Source organism: Apteryx rowi, unplaced genomic scaffold (genome assembly GCF_003343035.1).
Source record: "Apteryx rowi isolate R43461 unplaced genomic scaffold, aptRow1 scaffold_3, whole genome shotgun sequence".
In the NCBI taxonomy this organism is placed as follows: domain Eukaryota; kingdom Metazoa; phylum Chordata; class Aves; order Apterygiformes; family Apterygidae; genus Apteryx; species Apteryx rowi.
In genome coordinates this window covers 8,236,787-8,260,742 of record NW_020449418.1, presented here as the reverse complement: position 1 = coordinate 8,260,742, position 23,956 = coordinate 8,236,787, and the positions used below count along the sequence as shown (strand labels likewise).

Genomic DNA, 23,956 nt, shown 5'->3' with positions numbered 1-23,956 from the left:
TGGGGCGGGCTGTGGCGCAGGGCATGGCCAGGAAGCTGTGGGTGGGCTGTGGCACAGAGCAGGGGCAGAGCCATGGGGCTGTGGGGCAGCACATGGGGCAGAGTTTGAAAATATGGTGCAGCACATGGGGCAGAGCATGATTATGGCTATAGGGCAGGGCATGGCCTATGGGGCAGAGCATGGAAGTGTGGGGTGGGACAGGGAAGGTCACGGCTATGGAGCTGTGGGGCAAAGCATGGGACTGCGGGCAAGGTATGGGGGTGTAGGTATGGGACGGTGGGGCGGGGCAAGGCTGTGGGGCTGGGCTGGGGCAGGGCAGATAGTGGGGCATACCCATGGAGCTGTGGGACAGGGAGTGGATGTGTGGGCATGGCCAGATGAACCTGGGGCTGTAGGGGAGATGGGGCAGGGCATGGGCTGTAGCCATGGGGCAAGGTATAGGAGTTTGGGGCCAGGCACTGGGTATTGGACATGGCCATGGGGCAGGGTGGGATTGTGGGGGGAAGTCTGGCATTGGGATGGTCATGGGGTAGAGCAGGGCATGGGGGATAGGATGCTGCTGTGGGGAATGGAACACAGGGATCCGTGGGGTGGTGCTGGGCAGAGAAAGTGCCATGGGACGTGGCAGTGGGAACAGGGGGGCTGTGGGGTATGGGACAGTGCTGCAGGGTGAAAACTAGTCAAAAAATGGGGTGGGGGCCTGAATTTGGGGGTGAGGAACAGCTGTGAGATGGGTGTTGATGGGGGCCCAAGGGATTAGGGACCGTGGGGTAGATGTGAGGCAGCAGTGAGAACAGGGGGCTCTAGGGGTGAGGTAGACACAGATGCTGGGCAGATGCAGGGCTGTTCGGAGCTGGGGTGAATGCAGAGTTACATGGTCTGTGAGGTGGATCAGGATTTTGGAGGACTGGCCTACAACATGGGCTGGGATTGAAGATGTTGGCTACCGGTGGTGCCGGGGGGCTGGCCGGGAGCGGTGAGTGGGACTTTGGGGCAGGGGGATGCAGTGTGGGGATGTGTGAGGCTGTAAGCTGTGGCACCGGAGGAGTGGGGAGCTGCAGGAGGGTCCTGGGTACGGCTGGCCAGGAGGTGGAGGTTGACTGCCTGCAGGAAGGAAGCCCCTGGCCTTGCCTTTGGGAGAAAGCTGCTGTGCTGCCTTCCCCTGTCCCTGGTTCTGGGGCTCTGGCTCTGGCTGCCCTTTCTGTGGTTTCTCCTTCTTCCTGACAGGGTTTGAGGCGTTTGGTTTCCTTGGATAATTGGTCTTTCCTCTTGGAGCAGCAATTTGGTGACTTCGTTACATTAGGGAATTTGCAGCTTCAGGAATGTGGCTTTTTAAGGATAAGGCAGAGCATTCGTGTTTCTAGGCAGTGGCTTCTGCATGTTTGGAAAGGATTTGAGAGAGCAGAGAAGGACTACATGGGCTATGTTATACAGCGGGGTAGCTTACAGAGCCTTCCCAAGACTGAGGGATTGTAAACTGTTCAGTGGGATCTTGGTGATGAGATGAGCTGGCAAAACTGGCAGATAACCTAGTGGTCCATGTAATGCACAGTGAAGAAGACGCCAAGGAAATTTGGAGGAATTCACTAAACTATGTGACATTCAAGACGTTGCGAAAGAGTTGCACCAAGCCTCCAACATGTTTGCGGTAGACGGCGGGGGGAAAAGATATCCTTACAATTGCTCTTGTCATCTGTGGTTGTGTTACAGAAGTGCCACGAGAAGGCTTTGTCTCTTCAAAGACATACAAAGCAATGAGCTGCTCCCCACCAGCTCTCATCAGCCGTACGGCACTTGTGACAAACCTGCCTTGACAAGCGAGCGAGCCAGCGAGTGTCCTTTGGCCCCTCTGACCTTTCATAGAATCATACATCAGAAAATATTAAATTGCATCACATCTCCTTGAGCAAAAGGGGAGGTTTTTCTAACCTTGTGGCCTTTGTGCGATTGTTGGAAGAAACATGTTGAGCTTCTCGCATGTGTTGCTGAGTACTAAATTAACTGTAACTCGGCAAGTGGAAGACTTCAGTGCTGGTACAGGCAGCTCGGACTGCACAGGTCAGTGGGTGTCAGAAGAAGGCTGAACTCGTTTTTATTAAAAAATGAGGAGAGAGGGATGCTGCTGTTACAGAAATCCATCACAAGCTCACCATGAATACTGTGTTCGCGTTTTAAGGGAGTGGGGGAGATGGGCTAAAATGGAAAGTGTGCAGAAATGATTAATGTCTGGAAAGATACCATGCGAAAGCAGGGAGGAGGTGTCAGAAAAGGGAGCAGATGGATTCCGAGTAATGATACAGCAAAGGTAAAGCACTTGCTTCAGTTTAGCCTCTCAAACTGCAGGAACACCAGAGTGGAAAGGCAGCTCCTCCTGATGAAGGGAATACTGGCATTCAGGAAGCATAATTAACCTTGGGAACTTGCTGCTGCCGGATGCGGAGGCAGAAGTTTCACAGGCTGACTACTGTGCTTGCAGCGCTGCTGAGGCAGGTCCAATTATAGCTGTGCTTGCATTTAAGCCACGGTCTCCACACAAGGCAGCGCTTGCAGGTAATGCTGCCGGAGCTCGTGGGGCTGCTTCACGCAAGGYGAAGCCAGTCAAACCTCCACGTCTCTGAGAGGAGAGCGCGTTCTCAGGGGTAGGCTGGAGCAGAGCAAAGGGGTTCCTAACCGCAGGGAGCATCAATAGTTGATTGTGGTTAGATCACTACACTTCAGCCCTTTCCTGTTGATCAGGAAACCAGCCGTTCTGGGTAGATGTTGCTTTCAGTCTTTGAAAACGCAGAGAGGCCAGGTGGGTGGGTGCGGAGAAGTTATTTGTCTCAGACCTTCTGCACAGTGGTTCAGGAAGGAGGCACGAAGGCTTTTTGTAAGCTCGCCGAAGCCGTACTCTGGGAGCAAGGTGTTGGTATCCTAGAAGCGAAGGAGGCTGAAGGAGCTGTCTCGGCAGTCTGCTGTGCATCGTGCCAGTGCACAACACCCGCTTGCCATTGCACTTCTGTTTTCCTGCAAGAAACTTCATCAGCACCTTACAGCTGTCGCCTGTGGCACCCCCTCTTTGGCCTGGGCCTGTCGATTCTGTGGCCTGCCGGCCTCCTCTTTTTCCTCGTGGCTCACCTCGCTTGTCAGGCACCAGTTCTGTCCCTCGGTCCAGGCTCCCTCTCTCTGTTATGCCAAGTGGGACTGAAGCCCTGTCTCTGGAGCCGGGGCTGCCTGCTGTCAGAAAACATTGCCATAATTTCTTCCACCCCCAGAGACCTCTCTCTAATGAACTGCAGGACTTAATATTGAAATTAACTGCTTTAGAAGGCTCCAATAAATGTTTGCAACAGCAGGAGACACTAGCTGAGACAAGGCCTGGGAAAGCCCCAAACTGAAACCTTTAGGCTTCTCAGTGTGGGGGTCTGCCAGTCATGTAGGCTAGACTTCAGCAGGACACGGGAACAAATAGGGCCCTCCAGAGTGCCCAGAAATGCTCCTGGGCAAAGACAGTGGATCTCAGTGCTTTTTTGTGGAGAAAAGCTGTTTTACCCAGGTCGGGGGCAGGGGGTGTTGCTTGTTTCCCAGCAATGTCCCTTGTCATCTGTGAGTCGGAGGTTAGCAGGCCCAGGGTAACGCAGTCCCTTGCCTCCCACCCCACATCTGCCCACAGGGCACCTGCAGAGCTTTCATACTGAGCGGGTGTCACGTCAGCTGTGGGCGGCAGGAGTGGAGAACCTGCCTTCCTGCCAAAGCTCCTGTAGGATGCAGCAGGTCCTTGCCAAAGCCTCTTGAGGAGTGACTCTTTCCCCAATTCGGTTACAGGAAAATTGAGGCATTAGGTGAGTGAAGCAACCTGGTTGGGGTGTCTGAATCAGAGCTCACAATAACCTGCCACTGCTGTGTCTTACTCTGACCACAAAACCATATTTCTTCCTTCTCTCCATCTTGCAGCGAGTTTCTGCAGGTGTCACTTAGTGCAGCATGGAGATGGAGGAGCCAAGAGGGAAAGTTGGGTGTTTGTTAGTGTCTGGGCTGTTTGGCCAGGCCACTACCTGTTAAGACTGGATTTCTGTTCTCCCTTGGGGAGCACCTGGGAGGTTGCCCTCGGCCTCCTCCTGGTTTGCCCACATTAGAGAAGTGCTTTCTGGTGCCTTGGCAAAGCAGAGCGCAGTGAAGCTGCTTCTCTCGGGAGCAGCACGTCAGTGACAGATGCAACCAGGCCGCCGCAGTGGCCACAGGGGGAAGGCACAGGCAAAGCACAGGAAAATTCACCCCTCAGCTCTGATCCAGAAGTCTCAATCCCAGAGGTGTTCACAGGAAGGGCTGGAGGTAGCTCCATCCCTGAGTGCACATAGCTCTGACTGCGCTGAAGGAGGTGCTGGCCACCAGACCAGCCTTTCCTACAGTGGCTCTGGGGCACTTCCCGTGTCTCCAGCACTCTGCCTAAGCGCCGGTCTGGGAGTCTTTGGTTCATTCTCTTAATCATTCTCTTTCTCCAGGGGTTAAAGATGGAAGCTGGACTGTACTGCAGCTTGTGGAAGCTCTGGGGTAAGAAAAGCTTTGCACATGTTTTGCATCAYGTAAGGGTATTGCAGGGGAGAGTCCCACAAGGCGGGTTTGTGAGAAGGAAACGTGCATGGTAACAACTCATCCAGGATGAGCTAAAGCTAACTCCAGCGTTTGGGCAGACGTGCTGCAGCACACAGGCCTGCAAAGGTGTTGTCCACTCACAGCACTGGGGCTGAGCTGTGCTTTGTCCTCTCAGAATTCAAGAGCCATTTGGAAAGGGCAGGGCCAGACCAGGCCTTGAGGCTCCCCCAGGACTGAGGAGAGGTGTCGTGGCAGGCAGTGAGCCGCAGGGCACATCTCAGTTGGGGCTGTCCCTAGCAGGAGCTGCCTGAGTACACAGCTGCGCACCTCCATGTCGTGTTATTGGCTTTTGTCTGTGAGCTCTTGTGGCCTGGGACTTGGGGCGGCTTGTTTCTCCCAAGCTGGGGGCTGGGGCTGGCTCTTTGTATGGTGCTGTTGTCTAAGGCTTTGCCCTTTTTCAGACTTTTTGATCTTGGGAGCCTGAGTTTGGGGTGTAGAGCGTGGTGCGAGAGCTTTTTCTTTGGTCTGACTTGAGAAGAGGCTTATTTCCTCTGGATTTATGGTTTCATGGCTCTGGGGCCAGACACATGCTTGCAGCAAAGTCAGGATAGGAGGAATCTGCTCCTGTCCTGCAGTCAGGAGGGATAATGCCAGCAGGGGACCGAAGTCGGGCAGGACTATGCCACCGGCCCCCTTCATTTTGGGTTTGCTCGGGGTGCATTTCCTGCTCAAGTGTCCCTGCTCACAAGAGGCCTTTTGGGTTTCCATCATGGTTGGCTAGGTCTTGTCTGGAGAACACAGATCCTCGGACGCGAGGGCGAGGCMTCCAGCTGCTGTCGCAAGTCCTGCTCCAGTGTTACTCCCTGCTCCAGGAGAAGGAAGGTAAGGGCTGCACTGGGCCCTTGGGTCGGGGAAAAGTCTGTGCCCTGAGAGGGTCCATCCTCCACTTGACAAAGTGATTGATTTAGTACCGTGACCGTCTCAAGGGTCAAAGTTCAAAGAGGATGTGGTGACTCACACCGCAGCCTTTTTGCTACCCTCACAACATAATTTGGGTCACTACGTGAATGAGCCAGAGCCCTGGAGTGGCAGCTGGTGCCCCCAGCAGTGTGTGGGTGTTGTGTGCCCAGGCGTGCTCAGTGGCACGTGGAAGGCTGGGGGACATATCTGCATGTCAAAATTCTTGGGTGGTGATTCACTGCAGGAAAGCCATCGTTCGCAAAGCAAGTCACACCGCAGTCCTGGTGCCTGCCCACATTTACTCTGGGAGGGTCCCTGTGGCCTGGAGAGGTCAGAGATAAGTGTAAGGATGATGGTGGAGTGGAGGACCTGGGGGGAAGGAGGAAGATGCTCCATTCAGGGAGGCAAGGAGAAGGTTTGGCTGTGTTAAATGCTGCATAGTTGCTGGCTGGCAGCGGGGGAAGCCAGTAAGTGCCACCAAACTTTGACCTGGAGCAGGGGGCCTTGCTGTTGGGTAGCTGAACCTGTGCCAGCAGGGCAGGGGGGACACAGCAAGAGGTGAGGTGGAAGAAGGGAAGGGCAGAGGTGAAAGGCTCTCAGGCGTTGGCCTTTGGCTCCGTATGAGGCTCAGGCTGGTGTCAGGCAGGGCTGAGAGCAGCTGTGCAAAGAGAGATGCACACAGAGCTACTGGTGTAACTGGAGTCAGTTGTAATGACAGTGACGGGGACTGGGGTGCTCTGTCGGGATGGACAGAGGTGGTAAGGCTCGGTGGGGAGGCCTGGCCAAGTCACCAGGAGCTCTGGAGGAGGGTGGGCAGAGCCAGCCCTCTGGGAGGGCACGGGCAGCTGCTGTGACACCCCCCCGCTGGCCTGTCTCCCTTCATGGCCCTCCTCACACAGTTTATTTCTCAAGCACCGCTGCGTCAGGCTGCCTCCTGGGGGGGTGATTTCGGCAGCAGCTGTGGGCACAGGATGCCGCCAGCCGGCTCTTCCAGTCTGCTTCCTGCTGCCGCTCCCCAGGCCCCCAGTGTGCAGGCGCCCATGGTTGTGACTCAGGGCCCAGGAACGTGTTGTGGAGCCAAACGCGAGGAACCCAGGGCTCCTGTTCCGGCCCTGCRCCCCACCCCACAACCTCCTCCAGTCCCTCTGCTGAGCAGGCCTCTGCCGGTTCCCTGCCAATGTCTGCACCCACATGTCCAGGCAGGCCAGGGCAGACACCTCCCTGCTAGCTCCAGCGTCTCTGCAGTGGCCAGAGGTGGGTGCTGCCCCGCTGTGGTCAGATATGGGTCATTCACAGGGGAAGGGAGAAGGCGTCAGAGCCAGGTGGGTGCACCAAACAGTGGCAGAAGCTTGGTCACGTTCATCCCTGCGAGGTTTGCTTGCTGTTCAACCTGCAGCTGCTTTTGGCAGAGCTGGGGCTGGTGCTGAGTTTCCGGGGCCTAACACACTTCGGTGTCTGTTTCTGGCAGTGCTGCATCTGGTCCTGTTCTATGAGAACCGGCTGCAAGACCATCACCTCGTGATCCCCTCGGTGCTCCAGGGACTCAGAGCGCTGGTGAGCTCGCGTCCTCCAAGCCCGCAGCTGCAAGGACGTGCTCCAGAGTGGGGCTGGGGAGGTGCAACACCTGCGTGCAGGCTGGAGCAGTGTGTCAAGCAGAGCCCAGCTGGGCTATCAGCTCCTGCCCAGTTACATTGCCCTGTCTCCTCTGCTCCTGCTGTGTCCCTTGCAACGGGGCAGGGGAGTTGACACTGCCTTGATTTTCTGTCCCATGCTGGTATTGGGGCAAGAACTCACTGAGCACCATGGGGAGCAGACTAGATCCTCCCCACTACATGCAGGGGCTGGCCTTTCCCAGCAGGAGATGGAGGTCTCATCTTGTCCTGTTAGTGAGGGTGACAAGCTCTTCCCGGGGTCTTGGGAGGATCCGGCAGTGCTAGAGGTGGCTGCTGTACAGAGGGCAGGAGCTCTGGGCTGTTGTCCTGGTTTCTATTCTTACTTTGCTTTACCTGCCCACAGAGCATGTGTGAGGTGCTGGCCCCGGGGCTAGCGGTGTCTGTGCTCAAAGCCATCTTCCAGGAGGTACATGTGCAGGTGAGCAATGTGATTTCCCCCTGCTCCTGTCCCTGTTCTCTGCGTGTCTGGGGATGGCCTGCCTGCCCTGAGGACTGAGCTCTTGTCAATCAGTACCAGTGCAGCGCCCCCAGGGACGCTTGGAGACAGCGTGGCTCACTGCAAAGGCAAAAGGCACCTGATCATATTTGGCCCTTGCCCTCTCTTCTCTCACCCCTGGGGGAATTAACTTTCTTCAGGCCCTTTCTTTCAGGCAACATGTGTGGCCCTGGCATGATTTGGATTGTGTATACATGCGGTTGTGTTCAGGTGCAATCGCACAAGCCTGTGCACGCTTTGCACATGGTAAATGGGATCTGTGTGGCAGGAAGCAGCAGCTGAGCTGCTGGCAGTCCTGCCTGCTGCTCAAGGGCATGTGTGTGCCCTTGGGTGATGTGTAGCAATGCTGCAATGTGTGGAGGCTTGTTCTAATTGTTTTGCTTCTCCCTGCAGTCCCTGCTGCAGCTGGACCGTCACACAGTCTACAGCATCATCACCAACTTCATGGGCACCAGGGAGGAAGGTGAGGGGGCTGAGGCCAGAACCATCTGGAGCTGGTCAGGCTAGGAAAATGGCTCACTTTTTCCTGCTCAGGGCAGGGGGTTGTGTGGCACTGCTCGGGAAGAGCTGGAAGGGCTCTTGAGCTGGGGAAGCAGGGCTGATTTCACTGTCATGTTGGTGAGGTCTGGAGTTCTGCAGCCCTTCCTGCTCACACTCCTTCCTTCTGCAGAGCTGAAGAGCCTGGGCGCTGACTTCACCTTCGGCTTCATCCAGGTGATGGACGGGGAGAAGGATCCCCGCAACCTGCTGGTGGCCTTCCAGATCGTGCGTGATCTCATTGTCAAGAACTACGCCCTGGGTGAGCCTGCACCTGCCATGTGGAGCTGATGAAGGGACATGTCACTTTTCTTCCTGCTGTCAGAGGGGTGGCCCTTGGGCCCAAGCAGGGCTGGGGTTGTCCCTGACATGATTTGGGAGCTGCAGAGCCAGCCTGTGGCTGGTGCTGAGCACAGATGCTGTGCCCCTCTTCCCCAACATGTCTGCTCACATGCTTTGTCCTCTCCCTGCAGGTCCCTTTGTGGAGGAGCTGTTTGAAGTGACGTCCTGCTACTTCCCCATTGACTTTACTCCAGTGAGTGAGTCTGCCCCTCCCATAGACTATTCCTTTTCCTAGTGTTTTTTCATGGTGTTGTGTCCCCTCCACGGAATGGGAGGAGAGGGTGGGCAAGAGGCTTGGCTGGGCAGTGCCGTGCTGCAAGCCGTGGTATCCAGGCCGGCAGGCCCATGCCAGGCTATCTCTGGTGACCAGCATTGCTGCTGCCCTGCTGGAGATGAGGTGGTGCAGCCTCAGCCGATGGCTGTGTTAGGAGGTTTCCTAACAGGTTGCCTGCTCTCTGTGCTCCCCTTCCAGCCCCCCAACGACCCTCATGGCATCCAGAGAGAAGACCTGATCCTGAGCCTCCGGGCCGTACTGGCCTCCACACCCCAGTTTGCTGAGGTAGGTGGCTCCTTGGTGACTCTCGGGCACCCGGCTGTTTCTTGAGCACAGGCTGCATTTCATAGTGCTGCAGCTCCCTGTGTGACTCCATGGGAAGGGAACTGCTGGGACAAGGGACAGGGAATCTGCGCAAGGGCAGCCCTGTCTCCTGCTGGCAGTCCCCGGGTCCCGCCTATCCCTGGGGCTGGGCATAGGGAGGGTGCTGGTACTGGCACCCTGGGAAGAGGCTGCCTGTTGCAGGTATCCCCCCTCTTCAGATCTCCTGGAAGAGGCTGAGCGTGCAGCTCCCATGGGGCCACAGATGTGTGTGTTAAGGTGGTGCAATGGGTAGGATGAGTCTAACTGCCTCTCTCTGCAGTTCCTGCTCCCTCTGCTCATCGAGAAGATGGACTCAGACCTGCAAAGTGCCAAGCTCGACTCCCTGCAGACCCTGGTAAGGAAGAATCCCCTTCTCCCTTCAGTCCATAGCTGGCCTGGCCTGCCAGGAGGGAGCAGCATCCAGCCACCTCCAAGTCCCTCTCCAGTCTCTGCAAGTCAATAACTCTCCCTTACAGAACCTGGTCCATAGTTTTCAGAATCCTTCTTTGGCTTGTATCACTCCTTCCTCTTCCTCTCTCCCTTGTGTGGTTCATGCAGCCCTGTGTGGGCCTGCTGGGGTGGGCAGTGTCCTTGCTCTGTGTCCTCCCTGTAGTAGCTTCCCTCTGATGCTTGCTCCTGGCTCCCTCCTGCAGGCAGCCTGCTGTGCCATCTACGGGCAGAAGGAGCTGCAGGAATTCCTCCCCAGCCTCTGGTCGTCCCTGCGCAGGGAGGTGAGCACTGCGGGGCCCCCAGCAAATCCTGCAGCACCGTCAGGCTCCTGCTGGGCAGGAGTTTGCAGCCAGACCAGGAAGGCCCCGTATCTCCCAGCAGCCCTCACCCGCGGCCTTGGACAGCCCCGGCTGAAATGTGGGGACAGGCCACCCCTACCGGAGCGTCCCTGGGGCTCGCTGGGTGTGCCATACTGCATGGTCAAAGCATGCTGGAAGTGAGGCTGGAGCCCGAGCCCTTCAGCCCACACTTGCAGTGTGAAGCTTGCAGTTGGGGTCCGCACCGAGCTCAGCTCATCCTACGACCTCTCCTGCAGGTGTTCCAGACGGCGAGCGAGAAGGTCGAGGCAGAGTGCCTGGCCGCGCTGCACGCTCTCTCTGCCTGCCTCTCCCGCTCCGTGCTCAGCTCCGATACCGAGGACCTCCTTGACTCCTTCCTCAGCAGTGTCCTGCAAGGTAGCCAGCAGAGATACCTACCCTGCCCCGAGCAGCTGGGCTTGCTGGACAGGGCCTGGCATTGCCAGGCCTGCAGGCATCCTCCTAGCCAGAGGGGATCTGCCCTCCTGTTCTCTTCAAAACTTTTTCTTTTCTAGCTCTTGCAGCCAGTGTTGGCTTCCCCGAGGGAATTAGCTGCCGGAGGGAGGAGAGGGGGGCACAGTAGGAAATACCTATTGGATTGAGTTGCTTCCCTCTCTGCTGGGATTGGGGTGTCCAAGGCTGCGCCGTGGCCCTTGGAGCTGAGGGAGGCAGCTCCGTTAAGGAGGCTGGGCTGCAGCTTAGAGCCGTGGTACCCCAGGGCTCTGCAGCACGTCCCAGCCCAGATATCTGCTGTGTCCCTGCACTCAAGGCAGAGGCAGCTCTGCGGGTGTGGCTGACACCCAGCGTATCTCAGATTGCAGGCACCATCTGTGCGAGCCCGACATGAAGCTGGTGTGGCCGAGTGCCAAGCTCCTGCAGGCAGCAGCGGGTGCCTCCCTCCGCACCTGCCACCGCATCACCCGCAGCGTCRTGCCCCTGCTGCTGGAGCAGTACACCAAGCACCCGCAGGTGAGGGGCACCCTGGGGTCTGCCATCACACGCAGCAAGGCTGAGTGTGGCTGGTGGTTCTGCGTGGTGTGGTGGGAGTAGGCACTGGTGGAGTGGGTCACTGGTCAGAGTGGGTGTCCTTCCCTGTTTGTGGGTGGGGACCCCCTGGGAACCCTCTGACCTCGCAGCACTGGACTGAGACATAGCAGTGTCCAGCAGTGATAGTGATCTGGGTTACACTTTTGTGCCCCTGCAGAGCAGCCAGAGGAGGACAATCCTGGAAATGCTGCTCGGCTTCCTGGAGTTGCAGCAGAAGTGGGGACATGTGGAAGAAGGTGAGGTTTGCTGGTCCCTCTGGAGCCATCCATGTCTCAGGGGTTCTGGCACTGCCCTCACCTTCTCCTATGCTGGCAGAGAAGGAAAGCTCCCTGACTTGTACAGCTGCCTGTACAAACCGCCAGCCGTCTCCCAGGGATCTTGCATGCTTGGGTGTGGACCAGCAGGGCCCCAGAAAGGGCCTGTGAGGTGCTGTGGTAGTGGCTGTGCTATGACAGCCCAGCGCGGGCAGTGACTCGGTGCCTCTGTCTCCAGATGAGAGTGCTCTGCTGTCGCTCCGAGCCCCAGTCTGCTCTGTGGTGTTCTCGGCGATGACGGACCCCAGCGTGCAGCTGCAGTTGGTGGGGATCAGGGTGCTGACTGTCCTGGGCTCACTGCAAGGTTGGTGTCTTGCTTCCCCTGGGGGTCAAAGGGAGGTGTCACCCCATTCTGGGAGACGTGGTAGCACGTGGCTGATGGGTGACACCTGGCCTGCTGCGCTGGGGGGTGGTCAGATCCAGTGCCATGTGTGGCTGTGCAGGAGAAGTGGTGGCACTTCCTAGCTAGGCCACGAGTTCCAGGGACACTTGGTCTCTCTCTTGCCTGTTCACACTGGGCAGCCTGTATCTCTGGAGTTTGGCATCCTTCTGCATTGCTAATAACCTTGATACGAGGGAAGGATGCTGGCCAGGACACCAGCATCTTTGCCTTTGGCCAAGGGTGGGTTTCCTCTCTATGGCTGTTGTTCCAGGCTTCCTGTCTCCTCCTGACCTGGAGCTGGTTGTGGATCACCTCCTACGGCTCATTCTGCACGAGGAGGATTCCCAGAGCAGGTGAGGGGCTGGCTGGAGCCATTCCAGTCACCTGTGCTATGGGAAGAGGAAAAAAAACTGGCTTTGCTGCAGAGAGGGGCTGTAATCTGGGTGAAGGCACAGGAGCTGTCTGAGCTAAAAGACCACCTGGGTATAAGAGCCATGGGATAAACTGGGCAATTTCTGGGCTGGAAATTGGAAAGCCTGGGCCTGTCAAAGCAGGGGCTCTGCTTCACCTCCCAGCAGGGTGAACAGGGCAGATTGCTGAGAAATGGGTTTTTGGAGACACCTTCTAGCCCAGGTCTCTGCAGCCTGTGTACAAGGAGCCCAGGGTTTGAAGCACTTACCTCCCCTCTCCCGTTCTCTTCCCACCTTGCAGTGAGGCAGCGATGGAGGCGGCTGGATCCCTGGCCCCCATCTATCCRCAGATTTTCTCTGGGCGCATGGTACCAAGGCTTGGAGAGGAGCTGCAGTCAGGTAGGGGCTGGTGGCCGTAGGGAAGAGAATGACTGCTGGTATTGGGGTGAAGCCCTGTCCCATCCCTGGTCGGCTCCTACCAGGCAGTGAGGCTGTGCCACACCGGGTGGGTCCATGGCTCCTTTCACTGGGGGATTCAGCACAGGCCCCGTGGTGCTGGCACAGGGAAGGCTGTGCTGGGGGCTGGCAACCAGCCCGCACCGCTGGGATCACCCGTGCGGGGAGGAGCTGCCGAGCCACACACCAGGCAGGGTCCCTTTGGCTTGGAATGGGCTGGTTCTGCTGGGCTGCTTCACCCCATCCAACCTGACGTGGTCTGGGCCCTGACTGCCCTTGGGCTGGAGGGCCCGGGGCTCCCCGCAACACCCCTCTGAGGTGTGTGTCCTGTCCAGAGCGGGAGGAGGAAGGCTCCCGTGCCCTGCGCTCCCTGCAGCAGCGCTGCCTGCAGGCCCTGGCAGCTGTGTCCACGCACACCAGCATCGTGAGGGAGACCATCCCCGTTCTGCTGCAGCATCTCCGGCGGGTGCAGAAAGGTAACGCAGCCCATGGTGGGCAGCTGCACGCAGCACTTCTGGGCAGGAGCTGCCTCTCTCGCAGGGGATGGGCTGAAAGGGGGGCTGGGAAAGCAAGGAGGTGGGGTTGACACTGGCAGCCCAGGGCTGGGCTGTGAATCCCACTGGTGGAGGGTGAGGAGGGCGGGCTGCATCGCCCTGGGCTCAGACATGGCCTGTAAATGGCAGCATGAACTTGGGTGCTGCTGGTGTGCTGCCCCCGGGATGGGGTGGGGTGCAGTGGCTAATGTGACGGTGACTGTGCCCTGCAGGGAGCGAGGCCGGGAATGCCCAGGACGTGGTCTCTGTGTGCCAGAGCCTCCACCGTGTGGCCCTGCAGTGCCAGCAGGATGCGGAGAGTTGCTGGTACTACCACCAAACAGTGGTGCCCTGCCTGCTGGCCATGGCTGTGCAGGCTGCCATGCAAGGTAGGTGTAGGGCTGGAGCAAGAGAGGGGTCAAGGGGCAGCTCCCCAGGCTCTGTGGGGTCCTGGGAGCCCCTTTGGGGTCCCAGACCCTGCAGCTAGCACTGCTGCTGCTGTCACCCTCTGGCAAACGCAGGCACTGTGGGGCCCCAGCGCCCTACTGGCAGGGCCAGAGCTGCGGCACCCCACGGCCAGCGTGGGTCACTGGCCTATGCTGCCTGGTCGCGCTGGATGGCTGTGGCAGGCTCCAACATGTCCCTTTTCATCCCGCTGTCTGCAGAGAGCACCCACCCGCTGCAGGGCAAGGCGTTGCTAGAGGAGGAGGCCCTGGCTGCCATGGTCCCCGTCATCAGCGCCGCCAGCACTCATCTGAGCCCTGAGTGAGTGATGCTGGTGCGGGCCACTGGGATGCTGGGCCCAGCATCCCCTTATGGGGAGGGGCACGCTGCATCCCCCTCCACTGCTGTTTGTTCAGGGAGATCCYGTGCCACCGGGGAGGTACCCAAGAGCTCTCTGGTGACGCTCCCAGAGCAGCACATTGCGATGTCTCCTTTCTCCTAGACTGGCTGCCCAGAGTGTGTCCCAYGTGGTGCCTCTCTTCCTGGATGGAGAGGTCTCCTTCCTGCCCCAGAACAGTTTTCCTTGCTCCTTCCAGCCCTTTGAGGTGCGTGGGGTGCTTGAGGATGAGGTGCCTGAGCAGAGGCAGGGGATGAGACTGTGGGCGCAGGGGGAAGCAACTGCCAGCAAGGACTATGATGATGTGGATGCTGTTCTTCTCCCACAGGGTGGGGAGCGCTTGGAAGCACAGAGACGCCTTGTTGCTCTCCTCATGGCCTTTGTCTGCTCCTTGCCCCGCAATGTAAGTTGGGGGAAACAGGGTGGAGGGGCTGTGGCCAATGGTCCTGCCCAGGACGGTGGATTAAGCAAGCTCTACGGGGAGAGGAAGGGAGCAGTCGTGGCCCCCAGGCTGTAACAGGCTGTGGATCTCTTTCAGGTGGTGATCCCTCAGCAGGAAAGGCTGCTCCGGGAGCTGCTAGCACTGAGCTGCTCCTGCAACTGCCCCTTCACGGCCACCACAGCAGCCAAGTGCTTTGCAGGGCTGGTGAACAAGCACCCGGCGGGTAAGAGAACTGGCCAGGCTGCTGTGGGTCCCTGCGCAGTGCTGCTGGGGGGGTGATCAGCCGGTCTCCTCTGTGTCCCCAGGGCAGCAGCTGGATGAGATCCTGCAGCTGGCAGTGAACAGGATGGAGCCCGGTCTTGCAGAGGGGCCCCACCGAACACAGGCGCTCACCCTGCTGCTCTGGGTAAAGCCTGCCCCGGGTGCTGGAGGAGGGGGGAGCCGGGGGGCAGCCCCATGTTGACTCTGCTCTGCTTGCACAGGTGACCAAAGCCCTAGTGCTGCGCTACCACCCCCTGAGCTCCCGCCTGACAGACAAGGTAAGCTGTATGTGGGGCTGGGTGCTCTCGGAGGAGCCTACGCTCTTCCCCCACAGCTGGGTGGGAACCCCTGGCACCACAACGCATCATCTCAGGCCTCTCTCCCTCACAGCTGCTGGGCCTGCTGGGTGACGCGGAGCTGGGCCCTGTCGCAGCCGATGGCTTCTCCCTGCTCATGGCCGACTCCCCGGACGTGCTGCACAAGGGCTGCCACGCCGACGTGCGCATCATGTTCCGCCAGCGCTTCTTCACCGACAACGTGCCCAAGCTGGTGCAGGGCTTCCACGGGGCTGGCCCCGGTGAGCGGCCGCCCCTCGGCCCCAGCCTGGCCTGCGGGGCTGGGCTCGCCACCCGGTGCCCCCCTTATCTAGGGGGTCTGTGCTGGGATCCCCTTCTTCCCTTGCTGCCTGTAACCACCTCTGCTCTCCACAGACGTGAAGGCCAACTACCTGAAGGGCCTGTCCCATGTGCTCAACCATCTCCCCAAACCCGTGCTGGTGACAGAGCTGCCCACGGTGAGTGCTGGCCTGGCTGGGGGGGCGGTGACAGTGGAGAGCACACGGCTGGAGGACTTGTGTCTCCTGTGTCCTCCCCAGCTCCTCTCCCTGCTGCTCGAGGCCTTGTCCTGCTCAGACCGCGTGGTGCAGCTCTCCACACTGAGCTGCCTCCAGCCGCTGCTGCTTGAAGCCCCCCAGATCATGAGCCTGCATGTCGACACACTGGTCACCAAGTTCCTCAGCCTTGCCTCCAGCCCCACAATGGTGCGTGCGCCCCGTCTCCTCTGCCCCATGCACCCCACTCCTCTGCCTCGCACCCCTCCGCTGCCGCTCACTCCTGTCTGTTCCAGGCTGTCCGCATCGCTGCCCTGCGCTGTGCCCACGCACTCACCAGCCTGCCCACCACCGTGGTAAGTTCTTCACCACAGCTTGCTGCTTGCCCCTGGGCGGAGGGTCCCRAAGGGTCCCAGCCCTCCTCCTGGGGGGCAGGCAGCACCCCAGCTTTCTCAGTAACAGCGGTCTCTGTCCCACAGCTGCTCCCGTACAAGGCGCGGGTCATCCGGGCGCTGGCCAAGCCCTTGGATGACAAGAAGAGGCTGGTGCGGAAGGAGGCGGTGGCAGCACGGGGGGAGTGGTGAGTGTGTGTTGTTGTAGCCATGGGGGAGCCAGAGGGTTGGGGACGTGGCTGATGGCACCATCTCTGTCCCCACAGGTTCCTGCTGGGGAGCCCGGGCAGGTGAGCACCCTGCACCCCCTCCCCGTGCTGACCGACAATCTAACCAGGACCCCGCTGACCTGCCAAGCCCTTTGACTGCTGCCGCAGCCAGACCCAGCCTCCGTCGGAGCCCAGTACTGCCGGGGCTGGAGCGTGGGGCCAGCGGGCAGCACCCCTCACTGCGGCACCGTCCCGGCACCCCCCGCTCTTCCCTGCGCTGCAGGGGGGAAGAAGCTGCGCTGCTTGCGGCCTGCCCAGCCCCTGCTGCAGCCAGGGACAGTGATGGACAGACTCGCCACATGTGTGTGGAGAGGGCAGGCCTGTGCCCACCTGTACAGTGTGGCAACTCGCGTGCGAGAAGAATAAACACACCCGTTTTGGTAATGCTGTGGGACTCTCACTGCAGTCCAGGCTGCTCTTGCATCTGTGACATAGCCCTGCCCTGCTGGGCCTTGCTTTTCCATTGCCCCTACTACCAGGGCGGTAGCAGGCCCTCAGCTGGTGAAGGGCTTTGCTCCCCCTTGTGCTAATCCAAGCGGAAGACAGGATCGCCTGGGGCAGGGGTGCTTCTGTAGCTAAAGGTGCTGGTTACAGGCTCCTGCTCCCCTCCACCCTGGTTGAGGAAGTTATGGGGGCCTTCTCCTCCCTTGCCCCCAGGAGGTTGTGTCTCCCTATCAGGGAAAAGAGCCAGTCTCCTTAAAAAAAAACCAAAACAACCATTTATTGGATGTTCTTACGTACTTAAAAAGGCTCCCTGGCGAGTACTTGGGGGGGAAGTACCCCGTCCTCTGACCCCAGCCCTACCCAAGCTGTTTCCAGAGAGCCAAGTTGGGCCACGTGCTGACCCGTACCTGTGTGTAGCAAGAGCAGCACCTTCAGCTCATGGGGGAGCACCAGTTCATGCCCCTCCTTTCCCCCGGGGCTGCCTGCAGCCACCAAGGAGCCACAAGAGCAAGCGTTCAGGCATCAACACTGTCCAAAGAGTTCCCAGTGGCTCTGGCTCCAGCTGGCAGCAYGTGCCAGCACCTGCCTTCAGCCAGGTGCTTGGGCCAAACAGGATGACAGCGGTGGTCTTGTGCTTCCCTGCCTGCAGGGCAAGGATGACTGCAGCACCCAGGCCCCACRCCTCAGATGGCCAGGAGCGGTGCACGCTGCTCCGTCACGCAGGGAGGGAGGTCCCAGCTCAGGCCTGTTCCATGGGGCAGGTGAGGAGAGGGCAGCAGGACCCGGGTGAGCCAGTGTCTGTGAGGAGAGAAACGAAGCCTGCAGCAAAAAGCTCAAGTCTTGGTGCTTCACAGCTCTGCAGGAGCTGGGCAGGACCCTCAAGATCAGTGAGGGGGGTGAGCCCACGTCCCTGAGCTGCCAAGAAGGCTGAGCTCCTCGGCTGGGGGCCCCCTTAGGAACCCACTGTCCTGCAGCCTGCATGAGTGGGTGAAAGGGGTACCAGCTAGGCCAGAAGTTCTCCCTGGGCAGGGCTTAGGAGCCACAGGGCAGCTGAGTGCTGGCCCGGGTCCTTTGCAAGGCCAGCTGGGAGTAGTGCATAGCATGAGATACTCACTGTCCTGCAGAGAACTAGGGTGGCCTGGCACCCCACACACACTACTGCCCTTCCCAGAGAGGGGCTTCCCCAGGGCTTTACCTTGGCACGTCCACTCCCAAGAACACCTTCCAGTTATTCCAGCTGCCGTAACTGTAGGGGTTCCTGAACACCTGCGGGCCAGAGAGACGCGCCTCGAGTCTGGCTCTGCCCCAGGCAGCCCGCCTGCTCTGGATGCTGCGCTCACCTTGCCTTTCTTCTGCAACCTCTGCCTCTCCTTTTTGTTGATGTGCCTCTCAATGCTGGTTTCCCCACGGGTGATGAGGGCAGCGTGCCACAGCGTGAGGGCACCCAGGGCCAACGCAACCGAGCTGGCGACAGCAAGGGACAGCAGGTCACATGCAGGCCTGCCCTGGTGTGGCAGGTGCAGGGGGCTGAGCCTGCCTCCTCGTGTAAGGGGCCAGCCTGCACCCACCGCAGCATAGGTGCTCTGGTTGGTCTAATCCTGTGTGACAGGGAGCTGAAGTCTCTCCTGCTCCGCCGCGGCCCCAGAGCCGGCAGGGCAGGGAGGCGTCCGTGCCAGACACAGTCAGCCCAGCCCAGGGGAAGGCAGAGTGGAACCGATCTCCCAGCGCAGTGCAGGGCTGCAGCAGGCTGCGCGCCTCGCTCTGCTTCCCACACTGCCCTTGCTCCTAGCCCCTGCGTGCCGTTACCTGCACAGGACCCAGAGGTAGACTACGCTCTTGTGGAAAGCCCGCTGGCGGAAGGTGAAGGTAGGTGGTGGGGTCTGGTAGTACGTCTGCGAAAAAAGGACAGGCGTGGATTACACAAACTGCTCTGTAGCTCAAGGGCCAGGTCAGGGGACTGCTGCACCCGTGACTAATGCAGGGATCAGGCGGCCAGAAAGGGCTGGGACCAGAACCAACACAACAGCCAGGGTGATGGCAAGGCAGCCTGGGACAGCCATGAGACAGACGGACACCACCTGACAGCCAGCAGATGAGTGAGAAGCAGCAGGTTGGAGGTAAGGGGACAGGGAGCAGCCACGGGGCTGGCCAGGACACCGCACCGCACAGCGGATGATGCTCAGGCTGAGATGTGTACACACTGCTGCGCAGCTCACCCCAGGAGGGCAGGGCAGCTGCCTGGCCCCAAGGCCACTGCTGCCTCCAGCCAAAGCTGCTGGAAACTTGTACACAGAGAAGCAGCCCCAAACTGCTGGAGGCAGTGCCCGTAGCAGAGCTGCCCAGCCAGCCCCAGCTCTCTTGACCCATGAGACGAGCATGGGCGCTGGTTTGTTCCTGCCAAGTGCTACGCCTCGAGAGCAGGACCCAGAGCAGGGACCCAGCCTGCAGGGAGCTGCAGGGCAGCTCTGCTCCGTGCTGCCTGGAGCAGCTGGGGAGCAGGGATGTCCCACCTGGTTGGCAGCCACCTGCAGTCTCTCCTTCTCAAGCAGTTTCATTCTCTAGGGGGATGGAAAACACAGGGCACCAGTTACATGTCTCGGAGGAGAAGGCCCTTCCCGCTCACTCCCCTGCAGCCTGCAGGACYGGGGCAGCTGGGGGCCCCACAGGAGGTGGGAGAGGGGAAACAAAGTCACTAAGAGGTTAGGGCTGATCCAGCCCCGTTCTGCAAGCTCAGCCCAGGGAGCCCAGGCAGCCTCTGCRCGCGCTAGCACTTCCTCTCCCACAACAGGCCGCGGCGCGACAGCGAGGGCAGCTCTGGGCCTGCCCTGCTCACCTCGATGGCTGCATAGGCATCCCGGAACATGTCCCAGCCGCTGATGCTGCAGTAGATGCAGCCCATGGTCATGAATAGGCAGAAGGAGAAGAAGTAGCGATGGTTGAAGTGCCCCACGCAGTTGTTCAGCCAGGCTGCCTCTGGGGTTAAAGGTGTGTAACTGTGACAGGCCACGGGTGCGAACCCACCCCACAGGGACAAGGGTGGCCCTTCCCAGCCCATCAGCCCAGCCTGGCTCCTAGCACCCTTCCCGGGGCCGGGTGACTCAGGAGAGGAGCAGGGCAGGGAGAAGAGGAGGAAGCAGAGCCGGTTCCCCCAGGAGAGTGCAGTGGGTTAGTACTGCAGAAGGATACGGCAGTGGTGGTCCATCTTCAGCACGCACCTGGGAGGGAGGAGAGCAGCACAAGTGTCAGTGGCAGTGCAAGCACCCGCTGTCGGCGAGGGGGCAGGCAGCTGGCCCTCCCAGCRCCGGAGACAAGGCACGAAGCCAGCGGGGGGGAAGGGGCCCAGCTCCTGCAGCATTGCATGAGGGGGGAAGAGAGGCGTCCCAGAGGCTGCCCCAAGCAGCGTGGGCACAGCGGCCTGGCGTGGGCACTACCTGGTGCAGGTGGCAGTGGGGCAGGGCGAGGGACCCTACCTGTTGCAGATGCTGCAGTGATGGGTGCGAGCCGGCTTGGGAGCAATGCATTTCCTGCAGATGGAGACACCGGTGAGATCGTCCTTGGCCTGCATACGGGTCAGAAGAGGGTCAGTGTCCCCAGGCCCCACACTGTCCCCTTCTTCCAGCACTTCTCTGTCCCATGTTCCTCACCTCCCTTGTGACTCCAAGCCAGCCCCAAACAAGCTGGGGACAACCCACTACCTGCTCCCCCCAACTCCTCCATTACCCACCCTCCCAGTGCTGCCCAGTCCCAGCCACCCCAGCCTGGTGGAGGCCTCCCGCAAAGACACCCCCAGGGTGGTCTGGTTGGTCCCAGCAGTCRTCTGCAGCACAAACTGGGGAGCAGCTCAGAGCTTCCCCTACAGCTGGGGCGGTCCTGCTCCTGGGAGAGGCTGGGCTGCCAACTGGTGCCCAGGCCTGGCCTCACCTGTGGTGGGTACCCAGGTGAGGTGGTGATGGCCATGTAGTAGTGGAAGACAATCATGAGGAGGTTCCAGTGTCCGTAGGCAAGGTGCCAGCAGATCCAGGCAGGCGTGTAGGTCTGCAGGATGAGGGGCAGCAGGCAGATGTACACAATGGCCACTATGGAGCTCGTCAGCCCAATCACCAGTGCCACAAACACCTACAGGAAAGGGAACTGGGTCACAGGAGCACGCAGCAGCTGCCCCATTCTGCCGGGGCAGGATATGGGCATAGGAAAACGAGCTGAACCACACACCAAAGCCCCCACTCCCTCCAGCTGAGCATAGCACACATCAAGCCCAGCACGGGCAGCCAGTTCAGGCCCTGCAGGGGTGAGATTCAATTGCCCCAGGAGCACACCTGCCCCAGGCCCCCAAGCCAGGTGCACCCCTCCCCATTGGGGGTACTCACCACACCAAACCAACGGGTGACGTGGTCCACCAACCAGTAGACAGGCTCGAAGAGGGAGTCAAGCACCACGTCGCTGTTGGTGAAGGAGTTGTAGAGCAGGGAGCGGAGGCAGAGGCGCCCGTAGTGCCACAGCTGCTCCACTTGCCGCACCAGCTTAAACCGCCGCCGCCGGCCCAGCCGCAGGCATTTGAGGAGCAGGCGCATCACCGCTGCGAACATCCGCTGCCGGCTCCTCATCCCTGCCACGCCGCACCTGCGAGGAGAGACGCTCAGCACGGGCAGGCCACCCCGCTGCCCAGGCACCTCGCCGTCCCTCAGCGAGGGCTGGGGGCTCCTCAGCGAGGCTCTGCCCTCCTGGAAGTGCTGATGCCGCTCACGCAGCCCTGAGCGACACCCCAGCTCCCTGCACTGCCCCTGCTAGACACCTGCATGCACAGCAAGGCCTGGACCTCTCCTCCGTCCCACACAAGGATGCAGAGCAGGAGCGGGGGGAGCTGTGCCCACACTCCCGGAGGCTGTGGGGCTGCAGCAGGGGACACAGGTCCCTCAGCCCTCCACGACTGGGCGCAGACGTTCTCCGGTCCCATCTCGTCTTTCCCAGAAGAGAGGGGGCCGGGACAGCGAGACGGAGAGACTGACTCAGAGGAAACCAGAGAAGGCGCAAGCGTTCAGGATGCTGGGCCAGTTCCAGGGCAGGGGCTCACCAAGGATGCTCAGAGACCAGGGATAATCCCAGGYCCAGCCCCTCCCGCCCAGTTCGGGACTGGGGGAGTCCTCAGAAGACATGTGCAGAGGACCCACGCCAGGATTACCCCACCACCCCCAGAGGGCAGGGCCTGGACGCTGCTCCCCTTTGCCTCAACCTCTGGACCAAGCCTCGAGACACTCCCCACCTTACGGCCCCACTCCAGGAGACCCCAAACTTCCCCCTTCCCGGTTTCGCCTCAGACAACCCCACGCGACAGCAAAGGAGAGGCTGGGCTGACCCCGGGAAGCCGCAGGCAGAGGTGATGCTGTGCAGGAAAAGGGACCCTCACGGCCAAGCGCTCACCTGCCTGCTGAGCCCCTCATCCCACCTGGGAGCCGCGCTGGGAGTGCGGAGGAACCCGAGCTGGCCCAGCAGCGAGGCAAACGATCTGCTGGGTCAGGGCCCCGAGGCCTCCGTGCAGGCGCAGCCCATCAATATTAACCAGGAGCGAGGCCACCCCGGGGTCCTGCCAAGGCACGCTGCGAGCCTGGGCCAGGCGCTCGCCCCGGCACAGTGCCAGGCGGCAGTGCCACATGCTGCCACGGAGCCTGTCCCCCACACGACTCACGACAGCTCCCAAGCCACCCCRGCCCCCAAAACTGCCCTACATCTCTCTCAGCTGCCGTTTGCAGCTCCCCACCGGCCCCAGGCGAGGCAGGCGCAGAGCTGCCCCTCAGCAGGCAGGACTCAGGGCACACAAGGCARCCGAGCCAGGTCTGAAGCAGCATTCGCCCAGCTCCAGCCTGCTGCTCCCCCCCGTCCCCCAAACACCTCCACTCCCTTATACTGGGAACACCCAGCCACATCCCTGCTGCAGCTAAAGCAGCATGACGATGGGACCCGTGAGGCAGCAGAGCTGCTGGGCCCAGCATCGCTCCGTGCCCGAGCTGCAGAGCCCAGGACGTCCTGGCTCCCAACCCACGGGGGACCCACGCTGGCCAGAGGGAGCAGGGCAGTGCCACGTGCAGCAGAGCCTGTCCAGCGGGGACCGGCTCCCTGTGCTGCGATACCCGCTGTCACGCCGGAAGGAACCGGCGAGGGACAGTCCCTGGGGAGCAGCAGAGAGGGTAAGGTCAGGAGCTGCAACATCCAGATGGGCTGTCCAAAAGAGCCAGGGGCTCCCCTCTGCCCTGTCCAGACGAGTGTGGGGCTGACCCTAAGAACAGGAGCAGCTGGACATCAGGTGCAAGATCCACCAGACCCAGCAACCCACCCCAGTCCATTTTCAGGACTCCTCCCCAGGCTCCTACTCCTCCTGCACTCTGATAACAGGGAGGTGGGATGAGCAAACCCCAGTGCCACCCCCTGCCCTACATTTCCCCTGGGCTCTGCCGAGAGTTTTCCTCTGAAACATATTAGAAGAGAAATGGATTAGCACTTTCATCCTGCACAGCCTTTGGGTGGCATCTGTCCCCATCTTCTTAGCCTAAGAGAATAAAAGGCTGCAGCCAGGGGCAGGTCTTGGGGCTCGCCCTCCCCTCCAAACACGCAGCATACACAGCTGCCAAGCTGGCTGCCCGGCTCTGACTAAGGAGATCACCTCGCCTTTGGCAGACGGTGGCTGCTGAGCTGGGGGCCACACGGGAGGCAGCGAGCCCAAGCTGCCCAGGGACGGGGCAGGAACCCTCTGCCCCGGGGCTCCCCGCTGCAGCCAGYGGCACAACCAGCAAYGGCGAGGCCCTGGCAGAGCYGTGCAGCACCCCAGGCCCACGCTGRCCCCGGGGCTCCAGCCCTCGCCGTGCCCATGGCCCCRAGCAGCCAAGCCACCGAGCTGGGTCATCTCCCCGGTGGGGAAGGGGCAGCAGCAGCAACCACCAGCATGGCCAAGCTGGGCACCASAGGCACCCAAACAGCAAGAGGCGGGGAGCGCTTTAGGGATGGTCCTACCCCAGCTGCATGGCCAGGCCCGCAAAACTGGCGGGCCTACAGCCTCGCAGWGCCCCGGCCTGCGGCACCCTCTGTCAGCCCCCCAGCTCCCCCATTCCAGTAGCACCCAGCCCCACAGCCTCCAGCTCCAGGTCACCCTCCTTCAGCACCCAGCAATGTAACACAAAGACTGCCCACGCCAATGGCACGCAGCCTGCAGCCACTCTCCCGTGGCCCCGAAACACCCAGGCTCCCCACACCCACCCGGCCCCTCCAGGCCCATGGCATCCCCCACTGACTCCCAGCCCCACAGCACCCCCAGCCCCACAGCA

At 60.5% G+C, this 23,956-nt stretch overlaps 3 protein-coding genes across 5 annotated transcripts in view; 2 read left to right on the top strand and 1 right to left on the bottom strand.

Annotated features, from left to right (window-relative positions):
- Window positions 1-1,069: 1,069 nt before the first annotated feature.
- Window positions 1,070-16,583, top strand: MMS19 (MMS19 homolog, cytosolic iron-sulfur assembly component). 2 transcript variants are annotated; one of them, XM_026069825.1, is made up of 31 exons: window positions 1,075-2,058; window positions 4,482-4,530; window positions 5,354-5,454; window positions 7,001-7,086; window positions 7,549-7,623; window positions 8,095-8,164; window positions 8,372-8,500; window positions 8,712-8,773; window positions 9,053-9,139; window positions 9,498-9,572; window positions 9,871-9,948; window positions 10,263-10,401; window positions 10,838-10,992; window positions 11,228-11,306; window positions 11,563-11,688; window positions 12,038-12,119; window positions 12,478-12,575; window positions 12,968-13,108; window positions 13,399-13,554; window positions 13,831-13,930; window positions 14,112-14,214; window positions 14,335-14,409; window positions 14,545-14,671; window positions 14,754-14,854; window positions 14,931-14,987; window positions 15,100-15,286; window positions 15,420-15,502; window positions 15,584-15,748; window positions 15,835-15,894; window positions 16,018-16,118; window positions 16,197-16,583. In XM_026069825.1, the coding sequence occupies exons 1-31, from the start codon at window positions 1,962-1,964 to the stop codon at window positions 16,222-16,224; spliced, it is 3,072 nt and encodes a 1,023-aa protein (XP_025925610.1). In that variant the 5' UTR covers window positions 1,075-1,961; the 3' UTR covers window positions 16,225-16,583. The 2 variants fall into 2 exon arrangements, with proteins under 2 accessions (XP_025925611.1, XP_025925610.1); XM_026069826.1 differs by lacking the exons at window positions 15,584-15,748; window positions 15,835-15,894; window positions 16,018-16,118; window positions 16,197-16,583 and having other exon boundaries at window positions 1,070-2,058; window positions 15,083-15,286; window positions 15,420-15,506.
- Window positions 16,584-16,895: 312 nt separating this feature from the next.
- ZDHHC16 (zinc finger DHHC-type containing 16) lies at window positions 16,896-21,516 on the bottom strand. Of its 2 annotated transcripts, XM_026069864.1 has the most exons (10): window positions 21,011-21,515; window positions 20,565-20,759; window positions 20,114-20,202; window positions 19,830-19,858; window positions 19,477-19,610; window positions 19,154-19,201; window positions 18,450-18,535; window positions 17,984-18,107; window positions 17,839-17,909; window positions 16,896-17,441 (listed from the first exon to the last, which is right to left on the bottom strand). In XM_026069864.1, the coding sequence occupies exons 1-10, from the start codon at window positions 21,245-21,247 to the stop codon at window positions 17,327-17,329; spliced, it is 1,128 nt and encodes a 375-aa protein (XP_025925649.1). In that variant the 5' UTR covers window positions 21,248-21,515; the 3' UTR covers window positions 16,896-17,326. The 2 variants fall into 2 exon arrangements, with proteins under 2 accessions (XP_025925649.1, XP_025925650.1); XM_026069865.1 differs by lacking the exon at window positions 19,154-19,201 and having other exon boundaries at window positions 17,327-17,441; window positions 21,011-21,516.
- Window positions 21,517-22,585: 1,069 nt separating this feature from the next.
- EXOSC1 (exosome component 1) overlaps window positions 22,586-23,956 on the top strand; it is a 5,008-nt gene continuing 3,637 nt past the window's right edge. Inside the window, exon 1 of the mRNA XM_026069688.1 lies at window positions 22,586-22,825. Coding sequence (XP_025925473.1) covers window positions 22,586-22,825 — 240 coding nt within the window. The remainder of the gene's footprint in view (window positions 22,826-23,956) is intronic.

Excerpts from the sequence above, each read along its gene's own strand:
- ZDHHC16 (XM_026069864.1), bottom strand. The coding sequence starts at position 21,247 with ATGAGGAGCCGGCAGCGGATGTTCGCAGCGGTGATGCGCCTGCTCCTC. Across the intron at positions 19,859-20,113 it reads CACTGCAGCATCTGCAACAG|GTGCGTGCTGAAGATGGACC; the intron begins GTAGGGTCCCTC and ends CCTCCCTCCCAG. Across the intron at positions 17,910-17,983 it reads GGTTGCAGAAGAAAGGCAAG|GTGTTCAGGAACCCCTACAG; the intron begins GTGAGCGCAGCA and ends TCTGGCCCGCAG.